General features: G+C 44.6%; 1 protein-coding gene across 1 annotated transcript in view; it reads right to left on the reverse strand.

Moving 5' to 3' along the window:
• hs6st1a (heparan sulfate 6-O-sulfotransferase 1a) overlaps positions 1 to 20,921 on the reverse strand; it is a 64,083-nt gene extending 43,162 nt beyond the window's left edge. Inside the window, exon 1 of the mRNA XM_058615228.1 lies at positions 20,034 to 20,921. Within this exon, the coding sequence (XP_058471211.1) occupies positions 20,034 to 20,533 (500 nt within the window). The 5' untranslated portion in view covers positions 20,534 to 20,921. The remainder of the gene's footprint in view (positions 1 to 20,033) is intronic.
• Between the last annotated feature and the right edge of the window lie 750 nt (positions 20,922 to 21,671).

The following is a 21,671-nucleotide window of genomic DNA, read 5'->3' on the forward strand; positions in this document are numbered from 1 at the left end:
TGAAAAGCAAGGAGGGAGGAAGCCTGTGTGTGTGCCTGAAATAAGCCTGATGGCAGCTGTCGCCTTCTATCTGATGGAAGGGAGGCGAAGAAGAAGAAGAAGAAGAGACGCGGGGAGGGACAGAGAGAGATGAAGAGATGACAGAGTGTGCACAGTTAAGAAATAGAGAAATTGGGAAGGAGACGCAGTGGAACACAGAGGGAGGGACAAACAGAGAGATAGCGTCTCTTATTCCACGGGGACCACGTCTCATTCCAGATATCCACAGCAGTCAACACTGTCAGAAACCATATGTGAGAGTGTGTGTGTGTGCGTGTGTGTGTGTGTGTGTGGTAGGTGAAGCCGCAGAGTCACTTAACTTTCACCTCAGCGTTACATTAATCAAAGGGAGATGTGACAACGTCGACAGCTAACGGCAGCGTGGTCATACATATGTATTAACGAGCACGGTAACGGAGTTTGACTTTTATTTTGATATCATGTGGATATAGGCATAAGTGCTGCCGTCGATAATTCATTCTCCCCAAAAACAACAACAACAACAACCTAAACATTTTTAAAGACAAACTAGGATGGAGTCTGATTTTCGTTTGGCATTCAGAGCGTGAAAAGACAATTTAACAAGTTAATAAAACAGATTCCCACTTCAGTAAATCGACTTGGCAACATATGAACTGATCATTTCATCTCTAAAAAAAACTGGTCATGTATCGTAATAGTTTTATAAAGCCCTTAAATCTGAAATAGACTTAGATTAACTAACAAAATCTCACACTGCTATGTGATACGGGTTCATATCCACATAACAACGCAACACAACACTAGAACATTTTGTGAATGGCTTACTGTTAATGTGTAAACTGGGAGCAGGTATTTGCAAACAAAGTTGTGATTGTTTGACTTGTGTTGAAGGAAATGGCTCGTTTGAGGTGTGCTTCACCTTGACTGCACTTCCTGTTACACTTTGATATTGGTGTCAAATATTATAAATCCACAAGTTCTCTGTAATATAGAGTCATGTTGCACAGCCCTGATAGTTTGAAGAATAATTTGACTATTTGTGTGCATGTGATGTTGTCGAAACTAACCAACTCAAATCTATTAATATTCATGGGCACAGCATATAAGTTCCGAACAGACCATTTCTGCTTTAATAAAGCTTTTTTTTTTTTTTTGTTAGATGGATGAAGGTACAGTATTTTTATTTTTGGAAACTTTTCTGATGACTGAAGAGGAACAGATCTGACCCGTTTGATCCGCGTTTCTTCATTAGTCAGACGTCTGTAGCTGGAGAAAGCACTTCCTCCTCCACAGCTAAACAAACACGAAGCATCAGCATCTGCTGCGGATGTGGATCATTGCACTGATTAACGCACGCGCCGTCGTCATCGTCGTCGTCCTAATGTATTAAAAAGGATGATCCCGCGACTTACAAAATTAGATAGATAGTGAATTATCCCCTTTAACTATTAGGAACTGAAACAGAACGTAGAGTCCTGCGACTTCTGCGTTTGTGTCGTCGACGCAGGTTTGATGTCATCCTCGCGCCAAACAACGCTCACTTTTGGTGCAGTGAGACTTACAGAGCGCACTGCTTCCACAAGGTTTGACTGTGTTTGGTCCCGAGTGGAATTACACGGCCCAATTTCTTATACGGCCCAATAAACTGAAATAAGGGGAAAAGCAATCCCGGTTTGAGAAAAAAGAAAAAAAAAGAAAAAAAAAGCTGCTCCGACTGATTAAGCCGTTAAAAAAATAAATAAAAAGGCCTCAGCTGCAGAGACCCACGCTGACTGTTGAACTAGTGACCCAGGAAATGTGGCGGTCAGTGTGAAGTGTGTGAAATAAGTTGGTGAGAGTCGATTGACCGAGGAAAATCTAATCTCCAAAATAAAATGTAGGACAAAGTTGCCCATTTTTATACCACTTTTTTGTGTCTGATACCGATATTGCAAACTCAATTATCTACCGATACCGATATTAGTCCAATACAGTAATTTTTTTACCATTTATGAAAGCATGAAGCTGTTAACAACACATTTGTGCTGAGTCATTTCAAAGACATAGTTCTTCAACTGTGTGTATCAAACATTGTTCTCCCAAAAAGAAGAAATAAACAGCCTAAACATGACTCTTTTGGATTGTATTTGATTTCCATTGACGGTGTATGATTGTGGTATCATGATATGATAATAGGGTCAAATGTGAATTAAATGCCAACTACTTTCAATAAAAAGTAACTAAAGTCAGCCAGATATCCCAAAAAAACTAAAAATACTACACTACAATGTCAAATTAAAATATCATAGAATTCTTCATATATTGTGGCTCTAATAAAGCTGCCATTGTACAGGATTTGACCACTGTGTCTAACACAGAGCTGGACAGACAACTTCAGGATAACTTTGATTCATTGATATTTCACAATTTCTCATCAGTGCAACCCTCTAAGTCTCCAAACTGCCTTTGTTCTGGCACTGCACGATGAATCAAATAAAGCGAAGGCAATTCAATATCGACTGCTGCTGCTTCCAAATCACCCGAGGCTGTAATCTTTCTTTTTATATATCGAAAGCAAAAAAAGAAAAAAAGAAAAAAAAGATATAGTTTGAGGCCGCTTCTTACACGTCGTTATGTATCTCCTGGCCAATAAACACAGACAGAAGCTTGAGAAAATCCTTCAACTCATTAAAACGGAGGGAATCCCAAAGCAACTCTGCTGTACTTTCATTTATTTATGCACCGTGTATTACTTTTAAAGCAGTGAAATTTTAATTTAGACGTCTGAGGGAGGAATACGCGTCAATATGCCCCGCAGTTCCTGCCAATGTGCACTATTCCAGAGTGAAGAAACATGATGTTTTTGTCAATATTGCACAAGTCCTCTCCTCACACCCCCCCAGGCTATGGCTGTCATGTAATAACCTTACACACCTTTTAACTAAAAAAAAAAGAAAAAAAGAAGAGTACAATCGATATCAAATCATTGCCATGCATGACACATGAATCCTCTGGCTGTTTTTTGACCTGCAACCCTTCAGTGTTTGCCTGTCACAGCTCAGCCAGTGGCAAGGGAAGGGAAAAAGGGGACAGGTATGGATGTGGACAGAAATATTATTATATGAAAGCGTTATGCTGCAGGGCTGACATTTTTCTTAATCTGAAATCGGGAGGGGAAAGTTCAAACTCAAACTTTAAATTACCAGAATACATTTAAAATATACAGCCTAGAAGTGTGTCAGGCTGTTTGAAGTAATTAACAAGTTCTCCAGCAGAGGGCACTGTGAGCACAGCCTGATTGTGGCTGATCATTCAGTTAGGACTCTTTCCATTGTAGTTTGGCAAACTAAGATAGGGCCCCCACAAAGCTAGAAACGGCCCTGGTCATCACGTGTGTATGTGTGTGGGGGTGTATAGTCTGTCACATAATATCATATTTATAATGTAATATTCATTCAAGCATGATTTTGGGGAAAAAGTAACAGCCCTGTGACACTGTATCGGTGTTTTATAGGTGATAAACACATCTCTGTTTTATCTCCGAAACTGCATATTTGATGTGTTGGAAATAAACTCTTCAGGCAAACGCTTCATTATCATAATAATGCTGTCAAGAACGATTAATCAGAGGAGTGTTTATCAGAGTTTTTTCCGCGGCTGGGAGAGCGCCGTAAAGAAGAGTTGTAAAGGCGATTGTAATGGACCCCTGTGTGCGCAGTTGTTCATTTCAAAACACCAAAAGGCCAGAACACCACATCCAACCTTTTCACCCCATCACCCACTCACACACACACACACACATACACACACACTGAAGCCTGACCTCTTTATGCTGATTAACATTCCAGCAGGGGAGAAGAAGGGGGGGGATGAAGAGACACTTTCCTTCACCTTCTTGTCCTCTGTTTTCCTGCGTATTCTACGCCATCTCGGCTCTATCTCTGTGCCTTGCTTCACCGCTCTTTTCTTTTCCGTTTGCCTACTTGAGCTCAATTATCCCTCCCATACAATCTCACCCTATGAGGCACGTTTATTAAGCCCTTGCTGTCTGTCTTCCTCCATCTCCACTTTATTCATCTTTAAGGTCAATGTGTCTGTGCATATACGTGTGTGTGTTTGTGTGTGACTTGTGTGTGTGTGTGTGTGTGTCGTTTGGGCAGGTCGCGGCATGAATGTCAACTCAACTGACGAGAACTTCACTGAGTCACTGCGCCGGATCGAGTGTGTACATGCAGCCGACGCGCTGATGTACACCGACGAGCGCTTGAAAACACTTCAGTGGACTATGCACGGTTGCGTAAGCAGACACAAAACCCCCTCATAAATGAGTGACAAATTCATTAACTATTGCAAACCTCTAGTGCTTTAGCGAGACCTGCGGCTGGTGTTCGTCTCCACGCCTCCTCTTTCTTTCAAGGCTTTTCCGCGGCTGTTGACGTGCGCGCTGGTACGCCGCGTCCCTGATAAACGAGGCTTTTTGCGCTTGTGTGTTTGTATTTGTGCCTCTGAGACATGGGACACCACTATTAATGTCACTTTCTTTGATGGACTCTCCAGTTGGTTACAGTTGGTACAATTCCTCTCCGTCGTCTGTTTTGAAATGCGGCGACAAAACACACGCGGGTGTTTCATTAGTCGAGACAGTCGGAGTTCTCCATTTTCTCAGTTTTACAAATCAGTTTGCACCTCGGGTTGGGGGTTTATTGGGAACACCTTTTAATATTAAACACTCAGAATAAAAAATAAAAAAAATAAAATTGTATGCAGCCCAAACACCACCATAGTTGAATTAGGCATGTGCCACAATGTCAACATAAACATTACAAAAAGGTAAACAAACTAATCTGCACCAGTGTTCCTTATAAAGCTCGGACTCTAGAGCTTGTCCTCCATTAGATTGTTTAAGAAAAATGTAAATTACAGGTCAAACCCATTTGAAACTTAACTACTAACTTCCCATTAATTTATATCTACTCCTCCTACTGCAAAACTGTCTGAAAGTGGAGCTCCGACAGGGGGTGGGGGTTGATTTAAAGGTGCCCTGTGGAGTTTTTCACCACGAGTGACATTATAAAGCAAAGTGGGTCCTTGCTACGTTTGGTTCCTTGCAGCCAATGGGTTCACAATCACTTAAGTGAGTAAACAAGATTGAGTGAGAAGACGTCAGAGTGAGAAGACGACTGCTGGGAAGTAAACATGTATACAAACAAAGCAGAGCGATGCTCAATGTATGAAGAAATGTTGTTTATGACTAAATTCCACAGCTCCTTAAAGCAGAAACACCATCGATGGAGGATTCATTACTTATAAATCGCAATTTTCTTTGACATTTGTGATTATAAACGGACCATTTCTGTTTTAGTGCTAGTGTTTGTAGCGGCCTAAAAAAAAAAGGCCTCATCACGACATCACCATTTTTAGAAAACCTGAAAGTAACAGCAAGCAAAGTGGCTGGTGATTGCAGCCCCAGACGAGAGCGTGTACTTTCACTTAAGTCAGTCTGAAAATGTAAGCTACTTTTCAAACCCAATAACAACCTGCAAGAAACATCAAGAATATATATATATATATATATATATATATATATACACATATATATATATATATATACATATACATACACATACACATACATACATACATATATATATACACATACATATATATATATATATATATATATATATATACTGTATATACACACGCACATACATATATATATATAAATGAACCTTGTACCTTTTTTATGAGACATAACAGAAAGTGTTTGCTAATCTGGGTCAAAGGTGACATTCATAGCTGTGTACAAACACGGCGAATCATAAAAGAGAAAGAAAACCTCCCGTGCTTCACACAGTAAGTGAACAACCACAAAAACAAGACCGAGGCGAGCGGCTCACAGGGCGAGACAGACTTTCAGTTATGACTTATTACTCGTGGGGGGGGGGGAGAGAGAAATAAACAATGAAATAATGAAGAGACGTGGTGAACGAACAGAAACCTGGCACACCTACCTACGGGCGACGCTTCTTTACAAGTCAGGCAACCGTGCATACAGGACCACACAACCACATATGTGTAGGCTCACAAAAGGGAAAAGCAATCAACAAGAGAAAGCATGCATATTTGTGTGTGTGTGTGTGTGTGTGTGTGTGTGTGTATGCAGCTGAGTGTGAGCCAGACTCCAGCTGGGAAGGGAAGCAATAGCAATTCCTACTGACCTGAAAACTACTAGTCTGCCAGCCACCTCAAAATGCAAAATGAGAATGTCAGCGAGCACAGGGGGGGCGATGAAAATGCAGAAGGTGAGATTAAGAAATACCCCACCGCAACTACGATTTGAAACAACACACACACACACACACACTCAACACCCAGGTGCAGTGAGGGATTACGGGACGAAACAGGCCTGCGCTGCCCTCCTTTGTACTGTCGGCCCCAAAGAAAAGAAAATACGAGATGGAAAGAAGATGGACAGACAGATAGAGGAGACGGGGATTGTGCGTGCTGCACACACACACACACACAAAAACAAAACGAGTGTGTGTGTTTAAGTGTTGAGAGCGACTCTGTATGGGTGTGTGTGTGTGAATGTGTGGGAGTGCGTCTCTCTTTTGCCTTTGTGACTCCTGGGGTTCCCCGCGGTCAAGAGCGGATTCTCTTTCTCTCTCTTGTGCCCTCTTTTTATACACTCATGCCCCCCCCCACTCCTCTTTTTTATACACTCTCTCCCCTTTCCCTCCCTCTCTTTTAGCCCGGGCGATGAATGGCCCCCTCACTCTGATGAGTGACTGATGAATAAAGTACTTCTTTGAAGTCAAGAGTCACGGCAAGACTGGTCAAGCATGAAGAGATGCAAGAAGAGAAAAGGGGGAAAAGAAAAATGGTCAGAAGGAGGCGGGCGGGCGGGCGGGGGGGCCGGGTTTGGTATATACAAAAAAAAAAAAAGGGGGGAAACGTCAAACAGCGAAGATCCATAAAATCAGTGAGGGACGGAAGCAGATTGTGCGTGTGAGAGAGCACGGCCTGCATTTTTGCATGAGTGCCTCTGAGTATTTGCATTGTGGCGCCCAGCATGCAAAAGGCCAGCATCATGCAAGTGGGAAATAACCCAAGACCTGATGAGGAGTCATGTTTCTGGAACAAGCCTTCTGGACCGCACGCACTGCCCGGAGGTCTTTAGATTTTCATGGGCCTCAAACGCCGCTGCTTCCATTGCTGTTGGACACCGAAGCCGACAAACTGCTGATGGGATACACAATACCCATTACAGTGCTGCCCCGCTTTAATTACTTTTAGTTGTGTTCAGTGCAGTCACTGTGTTGGTTTTTTATGATTGTTTTCTTTTGGCCTTGGAGTTTTTTTTGGTTTTTTTTTGTTAACCAAACACATTTCAACCATTTTCAGTGAGGTACAAATATCTATTTTTTATAAAACTTTTATATAACTATCTAGTTCTTCACACGCAAGTGGCAAATGAACAGATTTGAGGGTGAAAGCGGGAGTCCTTGAGCTCCACTCCCTGCTCAGATGCAGTGGAAAAAAGGTGTGGCTACTTTGTTGTTGATAGCGCAAGCGTGCGACAACATGATAGCTCGTGTGCAGGGAACCATCTTAAAGTCAAAAACTTCAATACTTTTTATGAGGGAAACTCATTTGTGGAGATGCAGATTAGATAATACGGCAAGTCTCCACAGTCAAGAGCAGTCGATACCAGAGTGTGGGGCGGGGGAGATTCTCTGGACTTATCTTCAGTCGTTGTAAATATTAATCATAAAATGAGGCTGGGATTCATGGGACTGATGTAACCCAGTAAAAACAGTCAGAAACATCGTATGTATGACCGTTATCTTTAAAAAAAAAAAAGTGACTTTCCATATAAAAAATATTTAATTAACATCATGCACAGTTTTATACACTTCTAAGCCATCAAATCTAATCGTAAAATGCTTGAAATTATGGATGTACTGTGAGGTGGACAGTCGGAGCATTTGGTGGAGCCAAGGTCTAGAACCAGGGCAGCTGAGTTCCATGCTTTAAGAAATGTCTGTGTAAGTCATAGGTCTCCAAAAGTGATTGAATCAGTAGCGACTGGACTTCCTGAAGTTGTCTCACCTCTCCTTCGAGAGGCTTTCGAGAGGCCTCTTCACTTCTACTGGAGCAATGGAGGAGCCTCTTGGACGACATTTGAAAACATCCTTAAGAAATCTACAAGTCCGGTTGCTACGCATTAAAATCACTTTGTGGAGTAGTTAAAGGAATCTTAAATCAATCAGTCAAACAAACATACACTAACTGGAGGAAAGGTTGTCTGGGCACAGCATGCACGACTTGCACAATGAGACGTTGACTTACTGAAATCTCAGTATTTAGTGCTCCAAGGTTCCTTTGGCCACGGGGGGAACATTTGTTTGGGACTTTTAAAGCTCCCACCAACAATTTCTTGGTTTTCAAAGAATGACAAAAGCGTGTCTGCCCGTTCGCTGTGGGAGAATAGGTAGTTTAGATGACGGCAGTGTGACAGACAGCCATTCAGAAAGCTGCTTGATTGTCACTGTTTTGGCTCGATTTGTCCTTCCTATGTAATTAGAGAGGGAGACACTCAGCCAAGTCAAATTCTGACAGGCAAAAAACCAATGACAACTGTAAACGATTCAAATAGCTCAGACTGTTATTATAGCCGGTGTGGAGGCTGGTGCCTACTGATTATCCACCACAGACACATTATATCAGCACTTGAGGGGGTAGAGTTTGAATCACGTTCATCTCGTCTTACATCGCAGAACAAATAGAGGCATCGGCGAGCCAACACTGTGGCTCTGGATTCATTGTCTGGGTTTGAGGTATAATGGCGAATGAATGGCATCCCCATTTGAATCCTCAGGGTACGAGTCCAGTGAAGGAGGAGGAGTTTGGTACCTTGCAGAGCGAAATGCAAAAAACCTGAAAACAGATGTTCATATTTAGTTGTGAATTTATTAAAAAAAAAAAAACCTCCTGCCTCGGGTCTGAAAGGCATCGGCCGTTGATGAGTGAGTACGACTAACCCTTTCCTCTCATGTATGTAATAAAACATGAAGACACAGGCCTTTTACATTTGAGACACATCTACTCCTGGAAATATTCAAGCCTCAGAGGGACTGGGGTTTCCCTTCCTTTTAAACTCTTGCTTGTTAAGACGACCCAAGGCAAAATCTTAAAATATTGATACATTTTGGGTTCTTTTTTCATGTACTAATCCGCCAAAATGCCACAACAGGGAACTCTGCATGTGCCACAGCTTCTGAAAGTATAACACGAATGGGCTACAAGACTATTTCTTAAACTAGATGTTTTTTGAGAGGAGTCAAATAACTGGGCAGGTATGCGAACATCCACAATCTTGTATTCCTTTTGTAATTTAATCTACAAAAAGGAAGCTCTCTCACTCTATATATATATATATATATAAACATATATGGCATCTCCATTATAAAGGTCTCCAGGGTGAGAAAGAGAGAGCACAACTCTCCTCCTGTGTTTATCTCGATTTCACATCAGATCAGATCACTGGCAGATAAAAGCACTTCCTGACACATCACTTCCTCTCTCTGGAGGAAGCCGACACGCGCTGGGAACCCAAAACAACACTGTGCCGGCGGAGAGGATGAAGGGGTGAAACTTTTTTTTTTTTTTTTGACAGGGCATCAGAGAGGGCTCTGCTTCCAGATTAGAGGACGGGATACGAATTGGGGGAAAACAGCGGTAGAAGGTGGGGGAAAAAAAAAAGGGAGGTGAAACCTAAATACTCGTGGCCCAGATCCACATGCAGGATAAAGAGGAGGAAGAGGAGAAGGCAGAGCTGCGAGAAACAAAGAGGTGAAGGGAGACTAAGAATAGTTAAACTGGATTAGCTTTGACACTGACCTTTATTCAGCAGGGCGACACTGCTTCAATCTCCCATTTGCTTTTTACAGCAGTTACAGTCGAGGCCTGACCTACTTTTGACGCCACAATTATCTGTGCAGAAAGGTGACTTATTGATTTAACTACTCATAAAAGAATTAGTGTGTATAAACAGAACGTGGAGGCCGCATTCTCAAGCCCGCACTGTTTATGTCGAGTTAAAGATGCCTGCGTAATGTAGAGTGAACAGCTGTGAAGGAAGACTCTGTCCCATAGAGAGAGAAATACCTTCAAAATCACCATGACATGACTAATGACAAAGAAAAAAAACACCCATTAAATCGTACACAGTCTTACATAACAGAATCCCATATGAATCACTTTATATAATGGGTGAGATAAAGGACGAAGAAAAAGATCTGATATGATTTCAGTGTATGACAAATGTGAATTCCCGCACGTCCACGGCACTAATTCTGGGGAAAAGCGTCACTCTTTGACAAAAGGAGCCGAGAGCACTGACAGGCCGGGAAAACACGACGCGTCCAGACATGTCCGTGATGCAAGAGGAGATGAAACCGTGTTTCTGACAGTGATGAATACGACAAAAATGCTCACAGAGGACGAGGTCGAATGTGAGAAGTATTACGCGTGTGGAAAAAAACTCAAGTATGTAAAAAAAAATCACAATTATAATCAATTATAATCAATTTAATGCTTTTATCAACATAGAAAAGTGGATCGGCTTGCTTTGTGCAAATGTTTGGTTTTTTTTATTGACACAATGCCTCTGTCACGCTGCATATTTTGAGTTATTCCTCTTATAGTGAGAGCCGCACAATAATAAGAGGGTGTGTATCAGCCTGCTGTGCTGTGAATGAAGTGCCTGTGAATTAAGAGTCCCGGGGTTTAATGTGTTGTTGCCGTAATGAGCTAATCCGAGCTAAAGGAGCTAGCGGTCTTCGGTGGTCTCCTTACTACGGTTCAAGGTCTGCCAGCTTGGTTGGTAACACTGCATACATCATTACTTGGATGTGGGGAGTGCGTCGAGAAATGATCCAGGCTGCGTTGGATACGGAGAGCCCGCTTGGAGGCGGAGAAGCGTACAGCGCTCGCCATCCACTCAAAACGGAACGTTAGCCTACTACTCTCTGGCCGGCTCGCAAGCCCAAACAAGTGTGTGCAACGTGCCTGTTGTTTTGTCTCCGGTCTACATAGATCCAGATCCAGTGTGGTGTTGTAGTTTTTCTAACGTTACTAGTTGTTACAACAGCATGTGAAAAATATTACGAAGTTTGCTAGGCCAAAAAGAACGTTAATCTTGCACTAAAAAGATTGACGCCGTTAAAATGGGTTTGCGCTAACGCCGTTAGTAACGCGTTAAACTGACAGCACTACACCAAATATGATCAATTTAACCTCTCCTGAAGCGGACGGTCGACCCAGCTAAAGGTGACGAGTAAATACTAACGGTAAACATTTAGAAGAACTGAAATCTTATCGAAAATCTGCTGTGTCCATAACATTTTAGATCACACGCACGTCAAATTACCGCACAGACCTGTGAACACCGATCACACGAACCACACGGTAACATGCAAGCCCTGCTTGGATGCACAAAAGAAAGGCAGAAGACACACACATACGCACGCACACACACACATACACACACAAACACATGTGCCGCTTCAACAACGAGAAACTGGGGGGGGGGGGGATTGTTGTGAGACAGCTCTGCCCTTGAGTGGAGCAGACAGACCGAGTGTAGCAGAACGAGGAATCTCTCGCTTTTCTCTTTCACTCCGTCTTTAAATGAATGGCATCAGCACTTAAGCTCCTCTGATGACACACACACACACACAAAAAGACACTGAGGTCCTGAGATGACGTTCAGAAAAATGCAGAGTCGTGATGGGAAAAAGACACGCCAAGGCGTGGAAAGGATGCCAACACAACGCTATCATTCATTCCCTTTTTGAGATTGAATGATAGCGAAAGTTAACCCACTGAGTCTGTGTGTGTGTGTGTGTGTGTGTGCGTCTAAAGAGGAGACAGTCACAATTAGTTAAAACCCCGCCCCCAAATTCACAGAGGCAGTGCTGGATTTGCATTTTTCCCACAATTCAATTAACACGCTTGTCAGCCTCCTCTTTCCGTTCACATGCCTCCTTTGGCCATCTCTCACTCACACACACAAACACAAAAACACACACACACACACACACACACACACAAATACTCTCTCCCACAGATGCACATCAGCCTGAATTTATTCATAAACACGCGCGCAGCAGCAAATGGACGCGTTCATTTGTTTGTTTACACGGAAAGGAGTGGTGCTCGAGCTGAGGGATGCGGAGAAGCTCCGGGGTCACTTCCTGTCTGGACTTGTCACATCCACGGGACACGAGAAGACAGAGCTCTCTAATGGACGCGCAGAGACGTCCTCGGGGACGTGCCTCTCGTCTGTCCTTCTCCATCTCCAGAGAGGAGTGGTAGCCGTCAAACCATAGGGCACCACGGGGTGTGGGTGTAAAAAGAGAGACGGAGACTCGGGGTCGATATGTGCCAGGAGATGAGGCCAACTCCGATTTAGAAACCCAGACCTCGGAAGAGGGACAGACTGCACTGACATTGCTGCGGGGGCCGGCTAATGACTCCAGCTCACTGCCCGTCTGATTAATAGCCTGTAATCCCATTCTCATTCTAGCATTCCACAGCACCGCTCATTATTAACCACGACAGAAACGTCCACTAATCAGTCAGTGCCTTTTAGCTAGCATGGCTAATGCTAGGCTAGGCTAATTCAATAGGCAGTAATCCAGTTGGTGGTGGAGCTGCTGCTGCGGCGGCGGCGGCGGCGTAACACTCCTCATTACCAGCCATAGAAATGCCTGCTAATCATTCCCCGCATGCTTATTTGTCCACGGGGCCACGGAATCACATCACTGGAGGTGGCGGGTGACATTTGACAGTTGGAAGCTGTGCATGGACGAGACGGCACGACGCGCAAAGCCGCGCGGCCAGAATAATAATGAAGAGACACATCACTGTGGCTCTTCACTGCTACTTTCTCTCCCGTATCTCCTGCCATCTTCGGTGCTCGTACAGCCCGGAGAAACCTCTGCTCTGTGTCAGCGTCATTCAGCTTTTATCAATCATTGAAAAACCCCTCGCTAATCCATAGCGGCTAATCAATAATGAAGGCTTGCAGGCAGAGCAAAGATAACCCTTCGCAAAGGCAACACCCCGACGGAGACAGCCACCAGCGGTCAGGCGGATTCCTCTCCGTGTTCTGTCTTTAAAGTGCACCGAAGTGAAACAGCCGGGGCAAATCAATGGTGGCATCAGCCTTAACTCAACTTGACGCACTGGTTTGTATTCTGGACAGTTTCGGTTTAGCGTCGATGCTGTCACTGTGAACCGCCAGCCAAACAGACGAGTCCGCGGGCTGGAAGCAACAGTTTTGGCTTTAATAAGGCCCTTTCTTTCTTTTTTTTTTGAAATCCTTGATCAACCAAAGCCAAACAGTCATCTGCTAACAAACTGGCTTCACATGGTGGAGTCACAAACAAAGCACTGCGTACAGTATGTGTGTGTGTGTGTGTAAATCACGGGGGCCCCAACAAAGGTTTCCACATATCCTCATGATTCTTTCAAACCGGGAATTTTGGAGCTGGGTTTTTTTACGTCACTGAGACCTGAGGCTGAACCTCGGCTGAACTCTCGTCATGGAGAGGGAGCAGCAGTGTAGGTAAGAGAGGCCTGTCAACACTTGCCTCGAGTTATTGAAGAAGGAAAAAAAACGCATAGGGGTCTTATCTCGGCCTTTTATGTGCGACGATTGTGTGCGAGTCCACCGTCCTTTCACTACGGCGTGTGTAAAAACATGAAGAGCCACAAACTCCACTGCTTACTCAGCTGTCAGCGCGCTGAATCTAGTGTTGAATCGGAGGCTATAATTAGTGGTGGGATATCTTTCGAGTGAGTAATACACCATTGTAGAAATAATTATCGTGCTATTTATAGGACTGGGCTCGAAAAACAACATTAAAGCGGGGCCTCTCGGGCAACAGAAGCATACGTGTTAAGTGTCGCATGCGAGGTGAGATTTAGCTGAAAATGCTCTGTGAGCCAACAACAGGGTCATAATGAAAGCTTCAGAGAGCCATGAGATGATGGACACGAGTGTGGAAAAGAGAGTGCTTTTAAACTTAAACTTACTGGGTAATTTCGCCTATTCAGTCCTCGCGAAAGTATAAAACACAATAAGCCACTAGAACATAATGGCTGCACTTACAGGCAGCTCAATATGTCCAATAACAATATCACAGTGTCCACAGTGTTGAGTGTCTACTGATAATGATGCCGATCCCGTACCAGTCCTTGAACACTCGCGCCAATTATTTTTTGCTTCTTTTATCCTTTTCTGTTTTTCAAAATACATAAATAGATCCAGTTATTTGGACCAGTATCAGTACTTGGGAGTTAAAAAGATGGTAAATAAAGGGCTACGGGTTTAGAGTTTAACATCTCTAAATAAAAAAGGTTTATAATGAGTAACCTGTGGCCACATAGAGGATAATTAATAATTAAACGATGTCACTGATTCATTTTATGCCAGTCGAAAGGCAAATGAATCTATTTACGTGACGCAAACACATGCTGCTTCCTTGTACACCAAGGATACAGGTGTTACAAGTGTTAAGCCACGCCTGATAATCTCAGCTCAAACCTACTTTCCAGTCAGAGAAGCGGGCTTGTGCCGTAAGCAACGGCAATTTGAGCCCAGTAAACAGGGCAGGGAATAAGTGGCTGGAGGGGGGATGTGGGAATGCTCGCCGGGAATGTTGGAACGCGGCGCGGGGCCGCACTCGCAGGATGAGCGGACGTAACCGGCTTTGGTGCGCCTGGCCGCAAGCGCTTAAACCCGGTTAATCTGATTGGATTAACACCGACCTGCCTGGCTACACATGAGCGCGCACACATGCACTTTATGTGGACACGGACACATTCGCACACACACACACACAAACACACTTTTTTGTGCTATATGCCAATCAGGCGAGGCTGCCTCTGCAGCTTCCTGGAGTTCATCTGGTTTCTGTTGGCTGACTGGCTGATGGCACCATGCTGAGCTACCACACACACACACACACAGAACCATCGTAGAAGGCAGTGATTTGTGCTGAGAATTTGAAACAGACCTATTGAAAGAAGAGCAATGCCAAGTGCCTGACAACCGTATTAATTGACCAGCCCCCTCAATGAAACTAAACGTTTTCACCCCCCCTCCCATCTTTTATCTTTTTCAATCATTCCCTGACGACTCGCCTCTTGTCCCACACTCATCCCGTCATCTTCCTCATATTGCTCTTCAACTCCTCTGCCACCACCCCTGCCTCTTTCCTCCCCCCCCCCCCCCCCCCCCCCCCAGTCATCCTCCTTCCCCCTCATACTCATACATGTAATCATTCATTAGAATCAAGGCAGTTGTCCATTAGGCAAAGCGGCCATTTTGGAAATTGCAGCAAATCTTCCATGAAAAGACATTTCCTCTAATGCGGTCGTCACACTCGGCGGTGAAGGGAGCGAGAGAGAGAGAGAGAGGGGTGAAAGTGAGGGAGAGAGACGGATAGATAGAGCCCCCGGCCATGGAGCCACCGTGTGGAAAGCTAGCTGCTATTTGATTAGACAGTGACACCATCAAGGAGGCAAGGACACAGGAAAGGATGGAAGGAGAGGGCGGGAAAGAGGGAGAGAAAAATCTTGAGAGAGGACTGAGATAGCGAGCAGTAAAATTAGCCACATCACTTTGCTTACCAAGATGCTCTATGACATGACATAGGATTAACACACACACACACACACACACACACACACACACCAGATGGTATTCTCATCTGAGTGTGAGGCTCTAATTTGAGCAAAGTGATAGGAACCTCCTTAACCAATTAGAAGCCCCATTTCAAGGCCTTACATTAGATTGTGTGTTTGTTTTACACACTCATTAGTGCACGCGTGTGTGTGTGTTCGACAAGTGTGTGTGTCAGTGTGTCCCCGGGGATCAGCGACGAACAGTAAAACTGATATGAAAGGTGAGAAATGACAAATCCAGTCCCGAGCGTCGCCGACTGCAGACTCCAACTTCCTCTCTCCCACGGTGCCACTGTTGGTCTCCATCTCATCTCTCCACCAATCAAAGCCAGACCTGTCTCTCCTATTGCTAAGCATTCATCTTGCTGCCGCTCGCTCCCACTTAATGCGCCCTTCCTCTAAAGCGGACACATTTGTCTCCAGACCAAACTGAGCTTAATCCATTGTAGCATTCTCCCCCCCCCCCCCCCCCACTCTCACGCAGCTTCCCCCAGTGTCTCAAAAAAAAGCATTTTTAATGCTCCCATTTTCAAAAACACAAATTATAATGATACTGACTCTGTAAAGTTACAGTACCGATACAAAACAGTTCAATCAGCCTTTTAGTCAATGAGAAATGATTTTTACAACCTCACTAATATCAGAGAGGCCGTTTCTCGCTGATTTAAAGGGTAACGGACACACTTCGAAGTTCTCAAATGGAGTTTTTAGGTGTTCTATGTTTGAAAACTGGCAATGCGAGCCTTCTTTAATGTTCCTTTTCTTCCTAGGACATGTTTATCACTCATAAAAGGACTTATATAACCAATGTTTCTCCTAAAGAAAGCGATCTTCAGGGATAAATGAACAATAACCAAGATACAAGGGCAGTACAAGTGTTGGTGATGATAAATAGAAATAGAATACGCATGTTTATTGGTTTTCATAATCAAATTAAAACATAATGTCAACTGTATTTTGTGCAGCGCTGATCAATTCATGAATAGATTTGCTTTTTGCTTTTCAGTATGTGGCTGATAAATGTGATTTTTTTTGCAGCATTTGTGTCAAATGACAGTTGGACGAGAGATGAGCCGTAGATAGAGATAGATGCTGGATCTCTGCACTATGACGACTGCTGCTGCTGCTGCTGCTGCTGCGTGGTCAGTGATTTCTAGTTAGGCTGCGTCGTCTTTTTCTTTACCTTGTTTAAAAAAGACACAACTCCAAAACCACTCTGCCCTGCTATGTGGGCAGGTATGTGGCGTGTCAGCTTCTGCGGCAACACGACTGTTTGTCTCCACCGGACTGACAGTACGCACGGCCCCCGACTTGAAAGCAAGACACACACACACACACACACACACACACAGACACACAACGCAGTGCCAAGAAATCCCGGGCCTCGCCACAGCTCTGTAAACACAGATGATCTTTTTCACACTTGCTCCGGCCTCCTCACCACACTGCTACTGCCCTCAAGACAAATGTCCCTGAACAAGCACTGCCACACTGACACAAGGGAGCCAAACAAAGAGGGACCCATGGACTTAAAACACACTCACACAGAAGCACACGCAGAGAGAGAGAGAGAGAGAGAGAGGAAAAAAAGAAGAAGAGAAACAAAAATAGGAAGATTAACAGAGAGTGTGTTTGCAGTTTCTCTTCAGAGTTCATAGCTGCAGCGATTCACTCCTCCTCCCTGAGGAAGTGGAGCTGTGTGTGTGTGTAATATGGAGCAGCTTTGTTTTTCTTCAGGGTGCCATTAAGCTTATAGTCCCTTGTTTCTTCTGTCAGGAGTGATAGGATAGTTGATTATACCAGGGGCGAGATCCTCTCTGTGCTGCGCTCACACTCGCACATACAGGAGTAGGACTCTCTCTTCTCCTCTGCCTCCCTGTCTCTCTCTTTCTCTTTCTGTTCCTGCGGCTTCTTCAGGTGCACACAAACACAGACACTCTTGTACATACACACTCTCCCTCTCACACACACATTAAGGCTTTTGAAAAAGTGCTCACAGAGTGATGAAAGACCGTTTATCCTGCAACCACTGTGATATCTCAGCACCATGCAGAATGGCCGGACGCGTTATCACCTCTGACCGGGGGGGAGAGCGCGGGAGTCGGGACTGACGCCAGCAGCAAATACCAGGGCTTGTGTGTGTGTATGATTGTGTGTCCCAGCGGTAATAATCACCCGGATTAGAGCGGAGCCAAACCCCCGCGGGGTCCCTCCACCTTCCCCCCCCCCCTACCAACCGAGCCCCTGCCCTGCCCAGCCTGCAGCTCTGATCCCCACTTTAAGCAGCCATGGGAAGAAGAGCAGCCGGCCTGACATCTCCACCACGCCTGCCTGCCTGCCTGCCAGACAGATACAGACAGACAGACAGACAGACAGACAAATGCTCCTTTCTTCAAAACCCCTCATATCTCTAACCCTCTTTTTTTGTCCTATTGATCATCCACAGCCAAAATTAAATATCGAGCCAGCTCAGACAAGACAAAGACTCTGCCCCGCTCAACAAGCGCACGCGTTAACCACAAGGGTGCAGTGAAATGGAAGTTGATACAGCTGTCAATATGTCTGGGTGAGGGATGCAATATGTTGGCAACAACAATGAGGAGGCATGGAGAGGTTATAACTTAATAAGAATGTGTGTCGCGTCTCGAAAAAACCCAGCAGTCAACGTGAGGGATCATCACTGCGTGAAAGTGTTTTTCCTGGATGCACCGCGCTGCCTGATATGTATTCTAGCAAATCTCCCTATGTGATTCAGTGTGGGGGGGGGCACCCCGATACTGGCACCCATCAACAGTTGTCAGAGACGCCACGGAGTTCCTGTGACAGACAGCACACCACTGAATTGTCAATCAACGTCTTGTCTCTGTATCCCTCCACACACACACACACACACACACACAATTCCGCCTCGTCTTCTTCTTCTCATAACGACAACAAAGACGACCCACAGGACGAGACAAACCTCACAACCCGAACAATAACGAGGTGAATAATGTGGGATTGGAGAGAGCAGACTGTGTTTGAAGTATTCACTTATGGGATTATTACACCATTAACGATCCTCTGATTTAAAGTGGACTAAAAATGGCAATGATTCGATTAGAGCTGCAACAAAATGAAACTATAATCTATTCATCTGTCCATTCAGTTGTTGTTTGGTCAATAAGATGTCAGAAAATATTTGTTCAAACAGCATAAAAAATAGTGAAAATAGTCAGTTGGTGACCAACATTGAAGCTCTGAATTCAACGATTATATATCTTGCAAATGACCTGTCTTTCATAGCGACATAACAAGAGGTTTTAGCCCAGATTTGCGGAAATGTTTCTGCCCAGAAAGAAGTTTGACAGGCACAATTAAGTGGTTTCTTCATCTGTCACTCAGGAGCAAAAAGAAAAATCAACCTTTAATAAATATCTGACATTTTGCATGGAATTGATCAATATTTACCACCTGATTAAACCTAATATGACTGCCTCTGGAGGGGAATGATGTAATGAATAATGCAACAACAAGTAGGTGTGTCAAAGCAGATAAGACCCATAACTTGATAACTGTATGTTTATTGATATGTATTCAGTGTTTAAAACAGTGTTTCTTTTATTTGGTGCCATTTTGTGTTTTTAACTACAGTCACATCTTTCTGGGTTTGTTTTAGTACATCTATCATATCATATCATATCATCTATCTTCCTCCATTGGCAATACAGCAACAGTTCAATATACTGTATATATATATAGATAGATAGATAATAAAAACTCTGTGAGGTTTCTGTCCATGTGAACTTGAAACTATGGCTTTGGGGGGGATATCCAAGTGTGATTTTGCTATCAAAACATGAATTTCTCTATATTCTATGGCCATGATGAGACCTAAAAGATGTGAACTTATTCCAACATGTATGTTAATGTGCATAGAAGATAGATTCATTTAGAATGACAATGACTTATCGTCATATTTTTCATTGATATGTAGCAATAAATTAGAAAGATTTGAAAGGTTTTAGTCTGTCCACAAACAAAACACATTTTTTTTAAATTCCTGCTGCACTGCAGAATTTCTTGTGTGCTTGGATTTGGATTTTGCACTCGTGCATTGCGATATCGATTAATCGTGCAGCCCTCATGATCGAAAAAGCTCCAGTTGTAAAGTTGCAGCACTTTAAAGGTCAGAGGGGAGCTGGTTCATCGACCACGGGTTTTTAAACTTCAACCTCACGCTTCTGTGTCTGACACAAAAGCCCAAAACCAAACAAAGTGCGAGCTCTTACCTTAGGTTTTTCTGCTTGCTCTCCTTCTTGTTGAGGACCCCCGGAACACAGTTGGTCAGCTCGGTCCAGTCGGCGTGCAAGCCGCAGCTCCAGCCCGTGGAGAACCGGGAGAAGAGCCAGGTCTCTTTGCGGTTGGGCCGGTAGCAGGTACACTTCTTCTGGCCCGGTCTGCAATCGCACGGAACCTCCAGGCGAACATTCTGGACCAGGTGCCTGCCGAAGGTAGTCCCGCCGGTCTTCTGGATGTGCAAAAACACGATCACGTCCTCTCCTTTGATTTGGAAATCGATCGTCCTCTCCAGGTCCCTGACGGGGAAGAAGTATTTCTTAACGTAATGGGGGTCCGGAGTGGGGAAGATGTCCCCCTCGTCCTCCTCCGCGAAGTAACCGTGCGGGGAGCCGAAATTGATCACCCCGGGGGCCACGTACTGATAGAGAATCAGCATGAAACACACGGATCCGACGACGATCAACAAGAATTTGCTGCTCCTCTCGACCATGTTCCTTCCAAGTGCGGTCCCCACAGTACGCTACCATTTCCCAGTCAAGCCCATAACAGGCAGCGGGGCGCTCGGCTTCTTCATACTCGCTCTCTCCCCCTTCTCCTCCGCCGCCAGGAAGCTCTCGTTTTCGGGGCTCAAGAGTGTCTCGCTCCGCTTCGAGGCGACCGGCGAAGTTGGCTCATCGTTCAACACCGCGAAACACTCATTGTTAGACGACACCGTTCTCCTTGCTCTCTGCCGAGTCTCCTCCGCTCACTTTACTTTGGTTTGTGCTCCTCACAACACACACACACCGCACTCACTCACTCACTCACTCACTCGCTCTCTGCGTCTCCATGGAGCCGTGTACCCCGGATGAAGCGTGGAGCGAAGACGTACCTTTTCAACCTCTCTCTCTCTCTCTCTCTCTCTCTCTTTCTCTCTCTCCCTCGCTCTCTCTCTCCCTCACTCGCTCGCTCGCTCTCTCCCTCGCTCTCCCTCACTCGCTCACTCGCTCGCTCGCTCTCTCCCTCGCTCTCTCTCTCTCTCCCTCACTCGCTCGCTCGCTCTCTCTCTCGCGCGCGCTCTCTCTCTCTCTCTCTGAAAACACTGTGAAAGGGAGAGTCTGTTTAATTTATTGGTTCACACGTAACGACCGCGTCACCCGCCAGCAGCCAATAGCAAGTGGTCAATAGATAGATAGATAGATAGATAGATAGATAGATAGATAGACAGACAGACAGACAGACAGACAGATCGATGATAGATAAAAGGAAGGAAGTTAAGTAGGTAGGTAGGTAGGTAGTAAGGACAGAAGGTTGGTAGATGGATGGAATGATGATGGATATAAGGTAGGAAGGAAGGTAGGTAGGTAGGTAGGTAGGTAGGTAGGCCGGAAGGTAGGAAGGAAGGAAGGAAGGAACAAACAAAGTTTGAGAAACACAGGTCCTCCAGAGATGGTCTGGAGGACCTGTGTGTGTGTGTGTGTGTGTGTGTGAACGCAAGTTCTCTGGAAATCCTTCTGCATCATATTCCACATGAGAACAGCAAACTCCAGACCCATCTACCCATCTCTCTGGAAATCATCCAGACGTCATGTTTGAGCACAAAACATGAATATGGATTTCCCTTCCTGGCGATCAATACGGTTGTCTGA

The sequence above is a fragment of the Solea solea genome, chromosome 18 (assembly GCF_958295425.1).
Source record: "Solea solea chromosome 18, fSolSol10.1, whole genome shotgun sequence".
Classification (NCBI taxonomy): Eukaryota; Metazoa; Chordata; class Actinopteri; order Pleuronectiformes; family Soleidae; genus Solea; species Solea solea.